The sequence below is a fragment of the Elaeis guineensis genome, chromosome 1 (assembly GCF_000442705.2).
Source record: "Elaeis guineensis isolate ETL-2024a chromosome 1, EG11, whole genome shotgun sequence".
Classification (NCBI taxonomy): Eukaryota; Viridiplantae; Streptophyta; class Magnoliopsida; order Arecales; family Arecaceae; genus Elaeis; species Elaeis guineensis.
In genome coordinates this window covers 157,289,890-157,307,621 of record NC_025993.2, presented here as the reverse complement: position 1 = coordinate 157,307,621, position 17,732 = coordinate 157,289,890, and the positions used below count along the sequence as shown (strand labels likewise).

The 17,732-nt window shown below is 39.5% G+C and overlaps 3 protein-coding genes across 4 annotated transcripts; 1 reads left to right on the top strand and 2 right to left on the bottom strand.

Moving 5' to 3' along the window:
- The first annotated feature begins 4,828 nt into the window (after nt 1-4,828).
- Nucleotides 4,829-6,267, top strand: LOC105039245 (zinc finger protein CONSTANS-LIKE 3). The gene is made up of 2 exons (XM_010915324.4): nt 4,829-5,697; nt 5,791-6,267. Exons 1-2 carry the CDS (start codon nt 4,957-4,959, stop codon nt 6,139-6,141), a joined length of 1,092 nt encoding a protein of 363 aa, XP_010913626.1. The 5' UTR covers nt 4,829-4,956; the 3' UTR covers nt 6,142-6,267.
- Nucleotides 6,268-7,962: 1,695 nt separating this feature from the next.
- On the bottom strand, nt 7,963-12,214 carry LOC105039244 (probable receptor-like serine/threonine-protein kinase At5g57670). 2 transcript variants are annotated; one of them, XM_010915322.4, is made up of 12 exons: nt 11,693-12,213; nt 11,401-11,510; nt 11,200-11,318; nt 10,940-11,061; nt 10,811-10,858; nt 10,454-10,699; nt 9,852-10,106; nt 9,618-9,775; nt 9,447-9,526; nt 9,057-9,192; nt 8,819-8,968; nt 7,963-8,257 (listed from the first exon to the last, which is right to left on the bottom strand). In XM_010915322.4, exons 1-12 carry the CDS (start codon nt 11,835-11,837, stop codon nt 8,135-8,137), a joined length of 1,692 nt encoding a protein of 563 aa, XP_010913624.1. In that variant the 5' UTR covers nt 11,838-12,213; the 3' UTR covers nt 7,963-8,134. The 2 variants fall into 2 exon arrangements, with proteins under 2 accessions (XP_010913624.1, XP_010913623.1); XM_010915321.4 differs by having other exon boundaries at nt 10,454-10,858; nt 11,693-12,214.
- A 1,106-nt stretch (nt 12,215-13,320) lies between these two features.
- Nucleotides 13,321-17,362, bottom strand: LOC105039243 (BTB/POZ domain-containing protein At3g05675). Its single transcript, XM_010915320.4, has 2 exons — nt 16,737-17,362; nt 13,321-14,815 (listed from the first exon to the last, which is right to left on the bottom strand). The coding sequence occupies exons 1-2, from the start codon at nt 16,800-16,802 to the stop codon at nt 13,532-13,534; spliced, it is 1,350 nt and encodes a 449-aa protein (XP_010913622.1). The 5' UTR covers nt 16,803-17,362; the 3' UTR covers nt 13,321-13,531.
- Between the last annotated feature and the right edge of the window lie 370 nt (nt 17,363-17,732).

Genomic DNA, 17,732 nt, shown 5'->3' with positions numbered 1-17,732 from the left:
AAGCACATAACGGTCATGTACCACGATCATCAAAGAACCTTAACCGCTTATTCTACGATCACATAATGCTGGAATAAGTAGGATTCACGTGTCTAAACGTTACAAATGATTACTAGCAGATTATTTATAAAAAAAAAGATAAACGAACAGCGTGGGTAGGACATTTCTGGACGGATACTCTGCCACTTCTCATTTTTACTTTCTGTTCAACCAATTCTCATTGATTTAAGCATCGAAGAATCTTCGTCGAATGTAACTCCGATCAGTGTGAACTTTATTTTGCAGATACTCTTCACTGATGATGGGTGCAATAAAAAATGGACCGTAACACAACCAAATCAGCAAATTCTTTGTCTATATATTATTTTCTTTTCAAAAGCTAGATGACCTTGGATGGAATAAAAGTTAACCCTAACTTTATTACCCTCATATCCTTAGTTTGTACCGACATAGTTAGGACTGGAGTACGCCTACTGGTCTAGGACTCATCAGGCCAAACCAGCTTCAGTTTAAGCTTTGGCCAATCTCATGACCATCTGAATTAGGCTTGAGTCTAAAATAGAGTCCAAATAAATTTCAAGCTAGGCTCAGTTCGATGCTTGGTGCAACAAGGCCAACTTAAATCATGAGCCCAAACCCAACTTGTGCCTAACCCAGATTCATTATTGAGATGCCATGGACCTTTTGAGTTGAACTTGAGTATTTTGGATCAACCAAGCCAACAATTTTTAATTAATCAGGCCAATTCGAGTTAGGCACAACCTTTCAACCTAAACAGGCATATTCAAGTCAGATCCACTAGGGTTCAAGGGCAGGATCTAGAAAGAAACTTCAAGTTTGAACCCACTTCGAGGCTTGAAAAAATTTTAGATCCGGCCCAAGTAGGCCTGTGGCCCTGTCCTATTCCAACCCTATAATCTTATAGGCCTAGCCGCGCACTGCAGCCTCTTCGTCAAAGGCAAAATTATCAATGCTTTGTATTGGAAAATCTTTGATACTCAAATATGAAAATTTCTTGCATACCTCAAAGATGTGAGAACTCCTATCTAACTTCATCATCTACGGTGTATATTACTATTTACAGACAAGCATATATCTTTCTTTTTAATTGTTAATCACTCTAATACCTAAACTTCAGCTAGATACGTCTGACATATATTTCAAAAGTTAGTTGCATGTCGGCATCTACATGGGGCTTCGGCTATGACTTCTCTGTCAAAACCGCCAAGATCGCAAAAGTGGTCCTTCCCATCTTGGAGCAACCAAGATGAAACGTGGCGACCGTAGATGGGAACAGCACCGACGTTTCCTATAATTGGCTCTGTATTGGATGGGGTTCCGCGTGGCAAGGCAGCGTGGGGTCGTAAATTGGAGGTGTGATTGAGGGCATGATGGGGATCCAGAGATCCCACGAAAGGTCGCCCGTCGTCTTCCTCTTTCGGCTTTTATTGCGTCTGACAGTGACGTGGCCAAAAGCCAACCCAACTTGCCTTTTTGGATGTTCTGCAATTGAAAGTCGAAAGCTCCACCAATCACCGACTCACCGTCCCCAAATTTTCATTTCGTTCCAGGGCATTTTCGTTATTTGCGCGGCCTACCACGCCTCAAACACACGCCTAAACCCATTGAAGGGATAAAAAAAACGCACGGTAAATCTGGCATCACCGTCAGAACCAGATAACAAATGATAGTAGTAATAATATAAAATTAAGAGAAGCATCAAGCGCATGGTTAAACTCGAACACATAATTTAATTTATATAAAAAGATACTGTAAAAGAGAAAGTTAAAATACAGCAAAGACGGAAAAGCTATAAAAAAATAACCTCTTTTATATTCCGTACAAAAGTTCTTAAGAAAATAGCATCCCATCACCTACTAGTTTTGAAAACTAAACGTGAGAGTATACCTTATAACATCAATCTAAATCTATTTTAACATCCGAATCTATTAAATAAAAATTTAAATATTCGATTAATATTTATATTATATATAGATATCAATATAGATAGATAACCATCTGACCTAAATCTCATGTCCAATTCTATTTTAAATTTTATTTAATTTTATATATTACATATAATTTTTTTTAAAAAATAAATAATCATATTAAAATAATATTAACTTGATTTATTTTTCATATAGTAATTTTTTTGGTATTATAATCATTTAATTTAATTATCCAACTTATATCATGTTTATATATGCACTTTCAATATCTAATTCATATTCATATCCATTTAAAATAAATATATAAATAAACTATTACATCTAATTAATATCTATATTTATATTTATATCATCAAATAAAATAAATATAGATATGAATTTACTAGTATCCAATCTAATTTCTACCTCATTGGAAAGAAATGAATTTGAATCTTTTTATATATAAACTCTCTCTACTTATATATATGTCATATCTATAGATATATGATTAGATGATTAAAAGAATCTTTGATCTTTATCCAAAAGAGAAAAGAAACAAGTTCTTTATGATTCAATATGGGATCCAAATATCAATGCATCTATTAAAAGTTTGATCAGTCCTTTCAATCTAGATTTAGATCCAGGTGCAAATTCTAAAATAATATTTTGATTCGGATATGGGCATGTTGACTCTAACCTCTATTATTTTCATACAGACGCTGCGAGGAGTTATTTTGTTGATAGAGTTTGGGAAGGCATTGAAAAAAGAAAAATAACCATACTGAAAGGGGAGTGCTAGAGCAATAGTTGTGGCTTAAAATGTCACGCAGCTTGTGTGTATGCCCCATCGTTCCTCAGCATGGCTGCCGGAGCAACCGGAAACTTACAAGTCGGCCGTTATCTTTCTAATGCGTGTGAGATCTGTGTCCACAAAATCATCTCTCCAAGCGAAGCAACACCAACCAGCGGGAGCTACGTGACCCTTGGCGGGCCACCATCCCAGCCACTTGCTGGGAGTCCAGCCGCTCAGAGCCATCAGATCACGATCCAAGGTCTGATGACCACTCTGGCGGTCTTTCCCTAGAGTAAGTGAAGAGAAGGTTGTAGCAGATCGGTAATCCTAATACGCAAAAGCCCACCGATAAGGAGAAAACTCGTTTGGAAAGCAGGAAATCTAGAGGGATCGTGGGATGTCCGTAATATTTATTGGATGGTCCACACCGCGAATCCCACTCCCGTGCCGTTCCTTTTCCCACCCCGAATCATGAAAACCCACCGGGTCCCACCTCACATGTTCGCCTCTGCCTCTCGCCTTTCCTGCTTCCGGCTTTTTGCACCTACCAGGAAGCACGATGGCTACGGATTTCATAGTATCGTTCTATCCAATTAACTTTTCCTCACCCGACGCGTGTCCGATAAACGCGAATTTCCCTATGATCCATGACACGTGGTTATCGATGGCCGAAGTCTAAGCCGTTCAGTGCTTCACGATAACGAGCTCATATGATGACGGCAGCCCAGTCGTCATGAGATTATCGAAAGTACGGTATTGCCCTTCATCGCGTCACATCACTAAGGACAAGTGCCTGTAGCCTTCCGTGGGGCGTGGGCCGTAATTTTACGAGTCGGCGAGCCACAAAGGTCCAAGCGATCGACGTCAAGGTTCTCCTTCGCAACACGGGAAAGCTTAAAGCTGATAAGATCCCTTCTAAAGCTGCTTACACTTGCAACACCAGGGAGGGAGGGGCAATTGCGACATTCTGACCGATAAGGTCATCCATCGGCACCAGAAGGGACAGGAGGTAACTACCCTCGTGATTAATCCTCCACACCCGGTTACTGTCAGATATAAAACAACGGCAGTTAAAATGAAACAGCCGTTTCAAGAGGCTTTACACTTAGTTTAGTAATAAGAGCATATATTGGATTATGGACTAACAATCTAATATATATATATATATATATATATATATATATATATAGATGTATGTATATCTACGTATATGTAGATGTATGTCTATATATGTATGTATGCCTATCTATATATGTCTATATATATATATAAAGTAGAAACCAAAAGAAAATATATTAGTAAGTTAAATTATCCACATAAGCATCAATTTATCATATATGATGTCATGTGGATCTAAAAAAATTTATAAAATATTATTAAATTAAATAAAAATAAAAAATATTATAATATTAAATAATTGAATTGAAGTTCATATATATGAATTAAATGATGTGATTAAAAATATGATATTATTATATTTTTATAATTAAAATTTATTTGTATATATAATCGATAATATGGATTGATATCAAAAATTTTAGATGGATATTATTTTAACATATTAATTTATTAATTTAAAAAATAATTAATTTTAAAAAATATATAATGATATGATTTAGAACCAGCACACAGGTTCAAAACTAATTTTTTAAAAAAGAAGTTTCTTTTATATATGCATGTAATAACTTGCCAAATGGCATAGTTATTCTACCGCTATTAACCCCGGTCTTACTCTACGCTCCTTCCGAAGTCATTTTAAGCGGAATATCCGGTAAAAGTTCTCCACGTCGTTGTGGGATAACAGCTTCATTGGGATTTAACGACCAAGGAGAACGGGGACGCGATCACATCACCGGCCGCGAGGGAGCGACACTGGTAAGAAGCCGGGTCCCGCCATCGTGGGACGGTGACATGTTAAGAATACTAATTTTCTATGCCAGAGGCCCCACCCTATCTCCCCATGGTCCCACCTCGGCACAGACCTAAGGCAGCTACGATAGCAGAGGTCCGCCATTTCCCTAAAATAATACTTCAAATCATTTTACATGGCCACCAGCTCTCCACGCGTCCCCTGAGGCTTGTCACCAACCCCTCCGCCCACCACAAGAAGATAGAAGCTCTCCCCAACAGAACACCCCCACCTCAGCAGAAAAGAAAACTAAATTGGAAGAGGCACACACAGAGAGAGAGAGGGAGGGTACCAGTGAAGCAAGGAAGAGGACTAGAGAGAGAGAGATGGCAAGCGAGATGGAACGAGCGAAGGGAGGGTTTTGGGGGTTTGCGGCGAGGAGGTGCGACTCGTGCAAGGGGTCGCCGGCGCTGCTGTTCTGCCGGGCGGACTCGGCGTACCTTTGCGGCACGTGCGACTCGCGCGTGCACGGGGCGAACAAGCTGGCGTCGCGGCACGAGCGGGTGTGGATGTGCGAGGTCTGCGAGCAGGCGCCGGCCAGTGTCACATGCAAGGCAGACGCCGCCGCGCTCTGCGTCACCTGCGACGCCGACATCCACTCCGCCAACCCCCTCGCCCGCCGCCACGAGCGCGTCCCCGTCGTCCCCTTCCTCGAACCCGTCGCCACCGCCCTCAAGTCCGCCGGCGGCGGCGAGGGGTTCCTCTTCAAGGGCGTCGACGACTGCGACGAGGAGGAGAACGAGGCGGAGGAAGCGGAGGCCGCGTCGTGGCTCCTACCAAGTCCTACTCCCCCGAACCCTAACCCCAAAGGGGGGATGTTGGAGGCGCCGGAGCTGAAAACGGCGGACTACTTCTTCTCAGATGTGGATCCGTACCTGGATCTGGACTACGCCTCCTCCATGGACGCCCGATTCCACCAGACCGACAGCGTCGTCCCCGTCCAGGCCAAGACCGTCGGCGGCCCGCCACCTCCGCCCCTCCTCGCGCCTGATGGCGGCCTGGATCTCGATTTCACCCAATCCAAGCCCTCCTACAGTTCCTACACGGCCCATTCCCTGAGCCACAGCGTAAGAACCCTCATAAAAAAACCGTGACCAAGATAATTTTAGAATTAATTCGCGATCTCTTGCCTGTTTCTCAAATTCTTGGAATCTGAGCAGGTGTCCTCGTCGGAGGTAGGGGTGGTGCCGGATGGTAGATACGGCGGCGGCGGCGGCGCGATGGCGGACGTGACGAACCCGTACGGCAGCGGGGGTAGGGCGGGGAATCCGGCGGCACAGATGGACCGGGAGGCGCGGGTGATGAGGTACCGAGAGAAGCGAAAGAACCGGCGGTTCGAGAAGACGATCCGGTACGCGTCGCGGAAGGCCTACGCTGAGACGCGGCCAAGGATCAAGGGGCGGTTCGCCAAGCGAACGGAGATCGAAGCGGAGGTCGACCGTATCTACTCCGCCGCGGCAGCGGCGGCGTTCATGGTGGACCATGGTTACGGCGTCGTGCCGTCCTTCTGATCTCCGCGATTCCGGGCCGGAGCCTGGAGCTCTGTTGTGAGATTTATTGTTGTTTTTGGCTTTTATGAACTCTCTCCTTGTCTTCTTGTCTCGCTCTTTGATGTATATTATTATTGCGTTTTTAAAGGCCTTTTTTTTGAATGGCGAGAAAAATTAAGTGTCCTCGGTTTGGAGGAGAGAGTGGCTTATTCGGGGTAGTGACGGCCTTTTTCCTTTTCCTCTCTACCTTTTTACCCTTTTTTTGGACTTAATGCTGGTAGTCTTTTTTGGCTTGCGAGATGTCATTCTGGAAGGCTATTGGTGGTTGGTTTTCTTCTCTGCTCTCTGAGCTCAGGAGTGAGGGGTGGATGGAGGTGGACATGGACGTGACAAGTGGTGCTTTAGGATTCATGTCCGTACATGGTGCTGTCTGCTTCGTCTACGATATATTGAAGGATCAACACAAATCTAAGGACGTGTTTGAAAAGTTGGATCCAAACTTTCGTAAGATTCAGTGATGAACATAAAAATATTAAATTATATATTAAGTCTATAATTATAATTATATAAAATTATTTTATATAAATTAGTTTGAATTTTATTGAGAGAAAAAAATCTATCCAATCTTATAGCTGAGAAAAAGAAAAAAAATGATCTCAGAATTTTTTTTTTTCTTCTGGGCCATTCCACATAAAAATAATTTTAAATAATTATAGATATAGATTTATTTTAATTTATAATTTAATATTTTTGATGATTAGATCATAAATTTTATAAAATTTTGGATTCAATCATCCAAATAAATTTAAAAAAAATATTACGTATAAAAATTTCAATTATGAGTCGGTAAAAAAAATCGAGCAACACAAGAAGCACTTACCACCCGCAATAAGAAGATAGCCGCAACAATCTTTAATAATAAAATTTAAATTTACAGGATCATCAAAATTAACTTTTAACATTTCAAGAGGTGGAGTATTTTTTTTAATTTTTATAAATAAAAATTTATTAAACCATTCTAGTATATATATAATCATGAGAATTGAAAAATAAAATATCCAACAATTGAAAAGAAAAATTAGATAGACATCTACAATGTAGATTTTGAAGTAAGAGTGGAAGTGGATCGGATGATATTTGTTCGGATTCATATTTGTATCTAAGTCTACTCGTATATGGATAGAAATTTGAACATTTGATTAATATTCATATCTATATCCATTAGAGAAAAATGGATATATGTATATATGGATAAACAACTATCCAATCCGTATCTGAATATTCAATTTTACTTATAATCCTATTTAATTTTATATATCACTCATTAATTTTTAAAAAAAAATATATGACCATATTAATATGTTATTAAGTTGATTTATCATCTACTTAATACTATTTTTGATTCTATAATCATCAAATTTAATTATCCAACTTATAGACGTATTTATATTAAGATTTTCAATATCCAATTTATATCTGTATACATTTAAAATGAGTATAGATGTAAATTTTTTCATCTAATTAATATTTATATTTATATTTACATTCATTAGATAAAATAAAGATGAATATTCTATCTATGTCAGATCAAGCTTCAGAAGTTGGAGCATCTTCGTCAACTCTAAGTTTGGTCCATTTGGCTTTGCGATTTGTACTTAATAATGGCGATTGCTTCTTTGGTCGTACCAAATTTATTCCTCGCACAGTTTCACTTACCTGATATCAATCATATATTTAGCCACCTCCAAAATGTGACACGTATCTGCAATTCTCTTCGGGCTGATATCTTAATTCAACCAGGGCGGCAGATGGAAACTTTTTTTATCGCAAAATCATATAACATGGCATTGAAACAGAGAGAAATTAAAACTTTGACATCCATGCGTATCGCAATAAATTACAAAGATCAAATAACTTCATCATCGTTCTCACAGTTATAAGTCAACCATATTCTAAACCGGTGCAAAAAGCAAAAACGAACTTTAAACCTACCAATATTTTCTGGAAGAGACGGCTAGTAGGGATAACAGAAGTCTGTACCCAAACTCCAATCATCCATCTCATCAATCTGGCTTTCAGGCATCCTCCAGCTTTCTGCTACTTTCGAGTCGTCGCAGTCCGTTAGGAGCTGTAATACCTGAATGCAAGAATCAAACCAAGTTCTTTATATTCAAATTTAAAAACAATCTTCATCTGTGAAGAAGAAGATTTTTTATACCTTCTGTGTATTGCAAGTCTTAAAGAATGTATTTCGAGGAATAAACCAGTCTAAGGCCCCTTGGTTAGTGTTTAATATAAAAATGTTAAGCAGTTATTCTGTTTATTCTAGACAGACAACATCAACTCAAATAATCTAATATTTCAGGTTTTCACATAAATTTCTGCTGAACTTGTAGCTTCAGCATTAATGTGTATTAGTTAAGGAATCTAAACTTCTACAATGATGAAACAAGTAAATTCTTGTCGAAAATAATTTCATATTACACTTGACACGGGCTTATTTTCTCATCGTTAAAAAAAAAAAAAAAATCAGTCCCTATAATGTGGAACCGGGTTGTTTATATTCTAATTGAATGGTAAGCCCTATTAGATTTTATCACGACTTCATATCAAGAACAAAAAAAGGAAAGAAGACATTAATACACTTCTTTTGGGCTTTGTTTTCCAAATAGGAATTTTTGACAAACATGTGATTTACCTCACTCATGGATGGACGCCAGATAGATGTCTGTCTCACGCAGTAGGAAGCAGTGAGCACCAATTTCTGCAACTGGTCCAGGTCATATTTACCTTCGAGCTTTGGGTCAGCAAGTTCATCTACTCTCCCAGTGTCTATAAGTGGCTTGGCCTGGACAAAGTTAAATTTTGTCAGCAAGAGAGCAAGCGGTTGACTCAAGACTGGATGTGTTCTTTTTTTTTTTTTTTAGCTCATTTACCCAGAGGAGTAGGCTTTGCTTTGATGAATCCACAGGCCTCCTGCCGGTAACAATCTCCAATAACAGAACCCCAAAGGCAAAAACATCAGTCTTCTCATCAACAATCCCATGCATGAAGTACTCCGGTGCCAAATACCTGCTCAGAAGCATGCTTCATTGGGAATGTTCTATAGATCTTTATTACTGGTCTTTATTACATTACTTGAGCTCATTGTTTCATGGATTTAGGGAAGGCTTTAGATAAAGATTTAGTGATGTCACAGCGCATTGTTTGACGTTTGTTTGAAAGAGCTGTCTTGGATGTTTCAATGTCATTAGAGCTAGACTATCAGGGCTTTCCCATTCTGTATTTCATGAACTTGTTCAATGTAAAGGCTAGCAATTATTTACCCAAAAGTGCCCTCTATTGGGATGACACAGTGATGAGTCCATTGTTTTGGAAGCCATTTTGCCAGTCCAAAATCTGAAATCTGTAAGAAGAAAAAAACCAATCAAGCCAAGAAATACATATACACATAGCTACCCTGCTAATTCTAAATCAGACTGAACTCAAACCTTCACCTGGGGTTCAAATTCTGGCCCAAGGAGAACATTGGAGGCCTTGATATCACGGTGAATAATTCTCCTTCTGCAGCATTTGTGAAGGTAGTGCAGCCCTCTAGCAGTCCCTATGGCTATCTTATATCTCACTGGCCACTCGAGAAACTCGCCATTTTTACCTGAAAGCATATTACAAAATCTACATGTACCTTGACTTTGAAGAGCAAGGGAAAGGGAAAATGGGTCAATCCTCACCATGCAAAGCTGATGCCAAGCTTCCATTAGGAGAGAAATCAAATATCAGATGAAGTCCATTCTCGATGCAGCAGCCTATCAGGAAGGCTGTGTTTGGATGGCATACATGCCCAATTATGCCTAGTTCTGCAAGGAATTCTTTCTCTTTTTGCTCACAGGTGTTGCCTTTAGCCAATCGCTTCACTGCTACAGCTTGGCCGTTATAGAGTTTTCCTTTAAATACTTCTGCATATCCTCCTCTACCAACCATATTTTCTGATATCCAAAAAATTAATAGCTAAATATGAAGAACACTACATGAGTTATCCAAAATATTCAGTAGGAGACCGGAAGAGATGTACATTCAAATCGGTGCAAAAATATATGAAATTTGAGCATAGCAGGATGGTATTAACATAGTTTAACGTATCGAAATATGGAGGTGGATCTCTCTCTCTCTCTCTCTCTTTGAGATTAAAGGTGAGGAAGCTGGATAATTATTTCTTTAAGAAAAAACACTGTTAATCGTTGCAGAGGAAGTAAAAAAGCCTGGAAAAGAATGTAATGCAGAACAATAGAAAAATAAATTATGTATGCTGTCAAAAAGTTGGTGATCCTCTTACCAGGGTGGAAGTTATTTGTAGCACGAGAAATCTCTTCATAGCTAAAGCATCTCCAAGAAGGCTTCTGGTCTTCAGTATAGGTCGAACACCCATCGGTCTCCTTTCCAGCCAAGTGCTCTGTTGAGCGAAAGAATAGCTTGGCAATAGAAAGGCGCCTCCAAATGCCGGTGCGGCTGCGACTGCTAGTCTCATTGCTAGAAGGACTAAAGCATTCCTCTGGAGCAGCGTTCTCTCCCTCAGGTCCATCTAGAACAGCTCTAGGTGAGCTTTTCTCACAGATACTTTGACGGGATGAATTCCTCTTCTCTATCTTGGAATTTGACCCAAAAAGCTTTTGCAGAGGGGATAGAGCCTTACCCACATGGAGGTTTTTGCTGTTCCACCTCGAGCTCAAAGATTGGTTTTCTGTGGTAGATTGACCAAACTTTTCGTTAAGTCTAATATGAAAAACTTGAGGCTTGATTTAGATCATTAGAATGCTCTTACCTTCACATGTTAGAGAATCCAAATAAGTGTCATTTTGAGGCAGACCTTGTTTTCCAACAGCGATAACCGAGCAGCCTTCGGGAGCATACTTGAGGCAATACTTTGTGATTTCATAAGAATTTCTAATGCATAATTAAAGTGAATGTAAAAGAAACATCATAATAAACTGAGAAACCAATGCAAAGAGAAAGCTAGAACAAAAAAAAAAAAAAAAAAGAATATATGTAACCTACTCTAGATTCAGGTAGCAGTAGCCTCACCTTTGGGATGAATTCCTTGAACCGCCAACGAGAAGAAAGTTGGCATCGATCAAAGCTGCCTCAGCAGTAAGACCCCTTCCAATGCTCGAGCTGCTCCTGACCTTCGCCTCCAACTTCACCTAAAAAACAAAACATTTTACAACATTTTCACCAGATTCCACTGCATAACCTAATGGATAGAAAAATTTTGTCACAGCTCACCTGCTTAGTTTCACAGATCTCAGTGAACTCTCCAAGCATGGAAATCACAAAGGCCTTTGCTTGGCGCAATCTAGTCATATCAGAGTTAATTTTCTTCTCTCCTTTCCCAACTGTTACAAACCGAAGTTAGAATCGGCATTAGAAGTAGTGTTCTAATTATCGAATAAGCATTCTAATTGTTAGAAAATTTAATAGATACATAGCATCTAGAATACTTCTCTCAGAAAAATATATAGCATCTAAACACCAACATAAGTTTTAGAGTTCACAGAATATATCAATTTACACCAACCGAGAACATGCAAGGCAACAATGGTGTCATTTGGATGAGCTGCATTTCCAACTGCCCACGAAAGAAGCTCACTGCTAGCTCGTGCGTCAAGTGAGATACCAACAAGTATTTTGCTGGAAAGAGCACGCTCCTCTGTGGAATCCATCTGAGAGGCAGAGGATTAGACCTGTTGCTTTCCTAAGACCGAAGGAGGGACATGATGTCGCGGTGGAGTATGAAATATGTAGAATAGAGAATCGCATGGATGGAGATGGGAAGAGGTGGGTAGTGGAGACCACACTTTGCTGTCATTCAAATTGCCTTGCTTAAGAAGCATTACAGAATAGGAGGGGAGGGAAGAGGATATGAATTGTCTGATTAATAGATGGAGGGAGTGATGGCCTTCTCATTCCTGTTTTCGGCCTCCACAGTATAATGGATCGGTTGGTGAGTGGTTTGTTGTGGAAGCAAAGACTCAGAGATTGATCTTATCTTGTTGTTGAAGCCAAAGCATGTGGACAAGGAGGTGATGGCGAGGTTCATAAATCACTGATTAGCCTTTTAACTGTAGGGATTCCACCTCCAGACAGAATGAGAGGCTTTGGTATTTTATAAATTTATATCACTAAGGTGGCAAGAGGGATGCAAAAAGAAACGGAATAGAAGGATTTCAGGAAAGATATCCTTCTACTTGTCGGTCAATATCAAATTTTATTTGACTAGGCCCAATAATAAGTTTCGAGAGGTAATGATGAGATGACTACTCCATTTACTAGGATTTCGTTATTCCTATCGAACTTTACGTGATGGAAGTAGACCCAGTGCTGATAAAGGTCCAATGACATGCTCCGAATTGACTTCTTTGAGCGAAAAATAAAGATACGTGCATCATGACAATCTGGGAAGCACTCCGACATTTCTTTGATCGTAACCTTCTTGTTCACTAGAAAACATATGTATTACGTGCAAGACTTGGAAGTGCTTTAATTTGGTCTTTTGCCCCGGATATTTTTGTTTCCGTTTTGCTCTTAGTCTGAATAAGTTGCATAATTTAGAATTACATTAAAAAAATGCATGATTTATAAGGTTTATTAAACTAAAGGTATATTTACTCTGCAACCTAAAGCAAAATTGGAATTAGAATTAGAATAGATTGAAATGAAAATCATATCCTCCTATATGTTTGGTTCATGACCCATATCGAAATGAGATTTAAATATTTAAAAAGAATAGAGATTAAATTTTAAAGAATTGGACATTTCTCCCGAAATCGGAATGAGAATATTACTCCCTCCAACCAAACGGCCAAAATTAGAGCCACTTATTCACATTTTCATTTCAAAATCCATCTCCTCCCGACCAAACATATCCTATAATTAACAAACAAATACTTATACAAATCTTAGTAATCATGAATTGCCTGTTTCAAATACGCATGGAAAAGGTGGGGGTGGACGAAGGGGCTAAAAAAAAAAGGATGAAGAAGACATGTCAACAAATTCCCTCACATGAAAAGATGACAGCATAACTGGTTGGCATTGTAGAATAGATGCCCGCCTCCAACCACTTAAAACATCCTTAAGGTGCTCAATTTTTTAATAGCAATACAACAAATACAATGAATAATTAATACATTACTGAAACATACAGAATGAAAAGGAAATTTTAATTATCTGAGGAATCCTGACAGGAGAATCAATTTAATATAAACTGGAAAATTTATATGAACAATATTAAGGAGCACATGTACATGACATCTCGTCCAGCTCATCTGTGAAGGTATAACTTCACAACGAAGTGTATGATATTATAATGGAGGACTTACCAAAAAAAAAGGATAATAATGGAGGAACCTGAGGGTTAAGTCATGGTGCCAAGACCACCTAATGATGCGAGCCTCCTCTTGGCAATCTTAGACCTATAACACCAGACTTCAAATGCCTCTGTCAGGTCTGGGTATCGGACATGTTCGGACCTCAGCCATTCTGCCAGGATCTCCGCTTGGTCCTGTGATGGCAAGGTAAGCACAATTGAAACAAACGCTGATTCCAAATTCTGCCAGATTTCACTGTCTATCCTAACCGATGACACCTCCTCGTCATCAGGATGAACTTGCCCCACCAAAGGTCTTGTTCTCTGCACAAATGGAAGCCAAACCTTCACCACATGAAGCCTCTTTGCAGGTGGAAGTATGACATTCCCGAACCCTGCTGCCTCCAAAACCTTGGAGGCCACTTCAACCACTTTCAATCTAGCGTCCAGCATGTCATCATTTGCGTTCGCTTGCTCAACAGATTTTACTATGTTGACAGATGCATCCACCCAATAATGAATCAGCTCCTTCATCATTTCCATCTTACTTAAAATCTGACAAATCCATGAGATGTCAGACAGAAGGGATTGCAGGTCCTGTATCCTGTTCATGTCTAGAGATGTGCTCAAGAAAGATTCTATCAGGTGATTGAATCTGTTTAAAAGATCCCTCACACAAGTTTTGACTTCGAATTTCATTATCTCATTGTCGAAGGCCAGAATAGGGACATCATCATCCTCAGTGAGCATATACTCAAGCTGGTCTTGAGCGGAAGACTTTAGCTCTCGCATAGATGGAGGGGGTGATGATGTAGCAAAACGGATGGCTGAGATGAAAATCCCAAGCACTGCTGTTGGGTCGACAGGCTGAAGGCGTGCAAGGATCTGCTCATATTGTGAACCCAGATGAGGGATGGTCCTCAATATCTCCTCTTCCTCAGCCTCCTCCCAGGGTACAGCTTCCAAGTAGTCAATACAATCACGAGCCATCTGGTGACAGCCCAGGTGGTCAGCAACCTGGAGGATGCCGAGTGTGTTCCTTACACCATGCCAAGTGTGTGGCTCTGTTACGTAGAAGAGCCGGAGGGCACTGACATGAAAGTTGAACTCCACTTCTCGGCAGTATACTTCAACACAATTTCGAGAATCAAGGATCTGGCATGTTGGCCAGTCCTCAGAAAGGCGATCAGCAAAATACTTGCTCTTCTCTATGAGAATCTGTGAATGACAGTAGAACCAATTATCACGCCCTTCATCAGTCCTTAGCCTGACAATTACATCACTAGTTGCACGATCACCAATCCTGATTGGAACCTTGAATGTTTGTTTGCCCTTCACAATAAAGTGTATGAGACAATTAGGCATAGAAATTAGGCCTTAACAAATTCGTTCTTGAAAATCTCTTTCAGTAAAGCAGTTGAACCATTAAATTTCCAATGTTAAACTGCATCAATTCTAGCACAATATTTTCATTGGCTTGAGCTGAAGTCGATTGCAACCCAAAAAAAAAAAAACAGATAATCATCCCAAACATCCTGACAACTGATAATAAGCAGACATGGTTGATTCTTTGTAAGAACACATAATGCATTAAAAAAAAAAGAAGAAATAAGCACAAATACAGATATTGAAACTAGAGTAGCAGGATAAACCAAACATCCAAGTTCTAGACATCCATGTTTGGTATTATTGAAAGATTAAGTTTTGTAAAATAGAGAAACAAGACTTCGATGTCTGATTTGATGTTTGATAGAAGCACTGTTTGATTATTTGATAAAAAAAATGTTTCTCCAATCTTATTTAAGTTCGAATGAAACGGTAATACTAGCACAAACTAAACGACCAGTTCAGTCTTCAAGTGATAAGCTAGCTTGTACTATCAACACTACCACAAATTAAACAAGCAGTTCAGTCTTCAAGCGATAAGCTAGCTTGTATTATCAATACTAGCACAAATTAAATAAGCAGTTCGCTGTTCAAGTGATAAGCTAGCTTATACTATCCTTTGCCTTGGGAGTGGGCACTACACAACAAGACCGATACTAGAATATGCAAGAGCAATTATATTGAAAAATAGATTGTCAAATGTACAATCCCACATGGCATACAGATTGTTACCAGAAAAACCATGGCACACAGAGCAATTTCAATAAAGTAAAAGAGTCAAACATGGCAGAAATGTATCAAAGTCAATAAAGTAAAATGATGACATCCATAAGAAATTTAAAAAAAAAAAAAACATTGTTAGAATAAAAGATAAAAGTGCCAGTAAGAATTCAGGAGGTGCCAATTAAATTGATAGCTAACCATTTACCTTGCTTTTCTAATCAAGGAGAGCAAACAAATCTTGCTACTTCACTGCATTTTATGTTTCCCCGACAGTCCTCTGATCAGATCTTCCAATCGAGCAATGCCTTGTGAGGACCTTTGAAACCACCAGATATTGCAATTCTACTACCAATAAAATGTTCCTCGACAGCCCTGCCATTTACTAGCCAACATTACATGTTGCAGGCCCAAAGTTCCATCCTAACCTTTTTTTAAAGGAGAAGATCGTAAAGTAATGTTCAAGTTCAGGATATGACTCCAATGGGGGCATACTTTCGTCATTCCCTTAATCAATCCAACAGATAACTTTGGGTGTTTAGGCTTGATCAAGTTTTTAGAAAGAGACAACATGTCTGTTAACTTGGTTTTTTGGATGTAAATCCTATCTTTATACGCTTCCCATGGCAATAAAATGCATGCGCCATATGGAAGACATGGATTTGAGAACAATAACGGGTAACCGCATCCTCCAAACACATCCTTCTTTTCCTTCAACAACATTCAGGACTGCTCCAAAACCTTTACAACATCATTTTATATTCTCTAATTAAAAGGAAAATTCATAAAACTCAAAACATAGCAGTTAACGTACACCGAGTCAAACTCACAAGGACAGATGATATCAATGCAACAAATAAAAGAATTGCTTCTATGTTTGACGCACCGGACAACAAAACAATTGTCTCCATATGAAAGCCACAGTATAGAATTGAGACAAATTATAAGCAATCCATCGATCGAGAACTGGAATCAAACCACCAAATTACTAGCTTTGGTCCGATAACACAAGTTAAACCTTTCTCAAAAAACAACACAAGCTAATCGATAGCATAAATCCATCCGAAACCGACACAACTACCTTGAAGTCTTGTAAGATTAGTCGTAACCCATCAGAAGAAGTGCACGAAATGTATTCGGGTCATACCTTCTTTTCCTTCGAAGAGCAAGGGACCAGCGGCTGCTTCCGCTCCGATTCGTCGACGCCCTCCATGCCGTTGACTGCCCCGAGCTCACATTAAAGAGGAGAAAGGGAGGAATTTGCCGCTAGAGATGAGAGGAGACGGAGATCAATTCAAGGAGGGGTTTTTCTCGGACTCCCATGGGGGAATCCTGAAACCCTAAATCATCACTGAAAGGTTCACAACTCAACAAAGGCAAAGCCAAGGTGGGGCAAGGATGCGGCTAGAAAACTCGAAATCTTCTCTTCTGTGATCACAGTGGGTTACAGAAGAGAGGGGAATTGGGCGTGAATTTTCTAAAAATTGTGGGAAAGATTTAAAGAGGATTGATCAAATGAAGGTCGCGGTTTGTCGGGCTATTTATTCATGGGATCGTCTCCTCCGTCGGGTGGTTGTATCTTTCATGCGAAAGAATGATTTACCTCTCTTTCGTGACATCAACCGTTGGATCGCACTTCCACAGCACTAAACCTCTGTGTTCCCTTAAGATGCACAGCTCTGGAGGTGGTTATTGTACGATCTAACGGTTGATATCGTACAAGATGGCCAAACATTCTTTCGTCTAAAGGATACAACCCCCAATTGGTCTGGTTTGGTGTAGGACAAGCATTCATCTAGCTAAATGTCTGCTAAGGAGATGCAAATGAGGAGCTGTCCATAGTCGCATCACCAATAACCTATTTGTGGACAATACCTCCGAAATCTGTCTCGTGGGCCGGGTCAGCCATACGACAAACGGCCCATGTCTCTAGAATTTAATCCCTCATCTTCTCATTCATATAAATGTATATTAATCCAATCTTCGACAGTGAAAATAAAAATAAATTTCTAATTTATTATTGATTCAAAAAAAAAAAAGTTCACCAATGCTAATAAGAATGATTAACATAAAATTTAAATTATTTATTCAAAAATAGAACTAAACAAATATCCTCTATGATCTTATTTTCTCATTGCTTAGT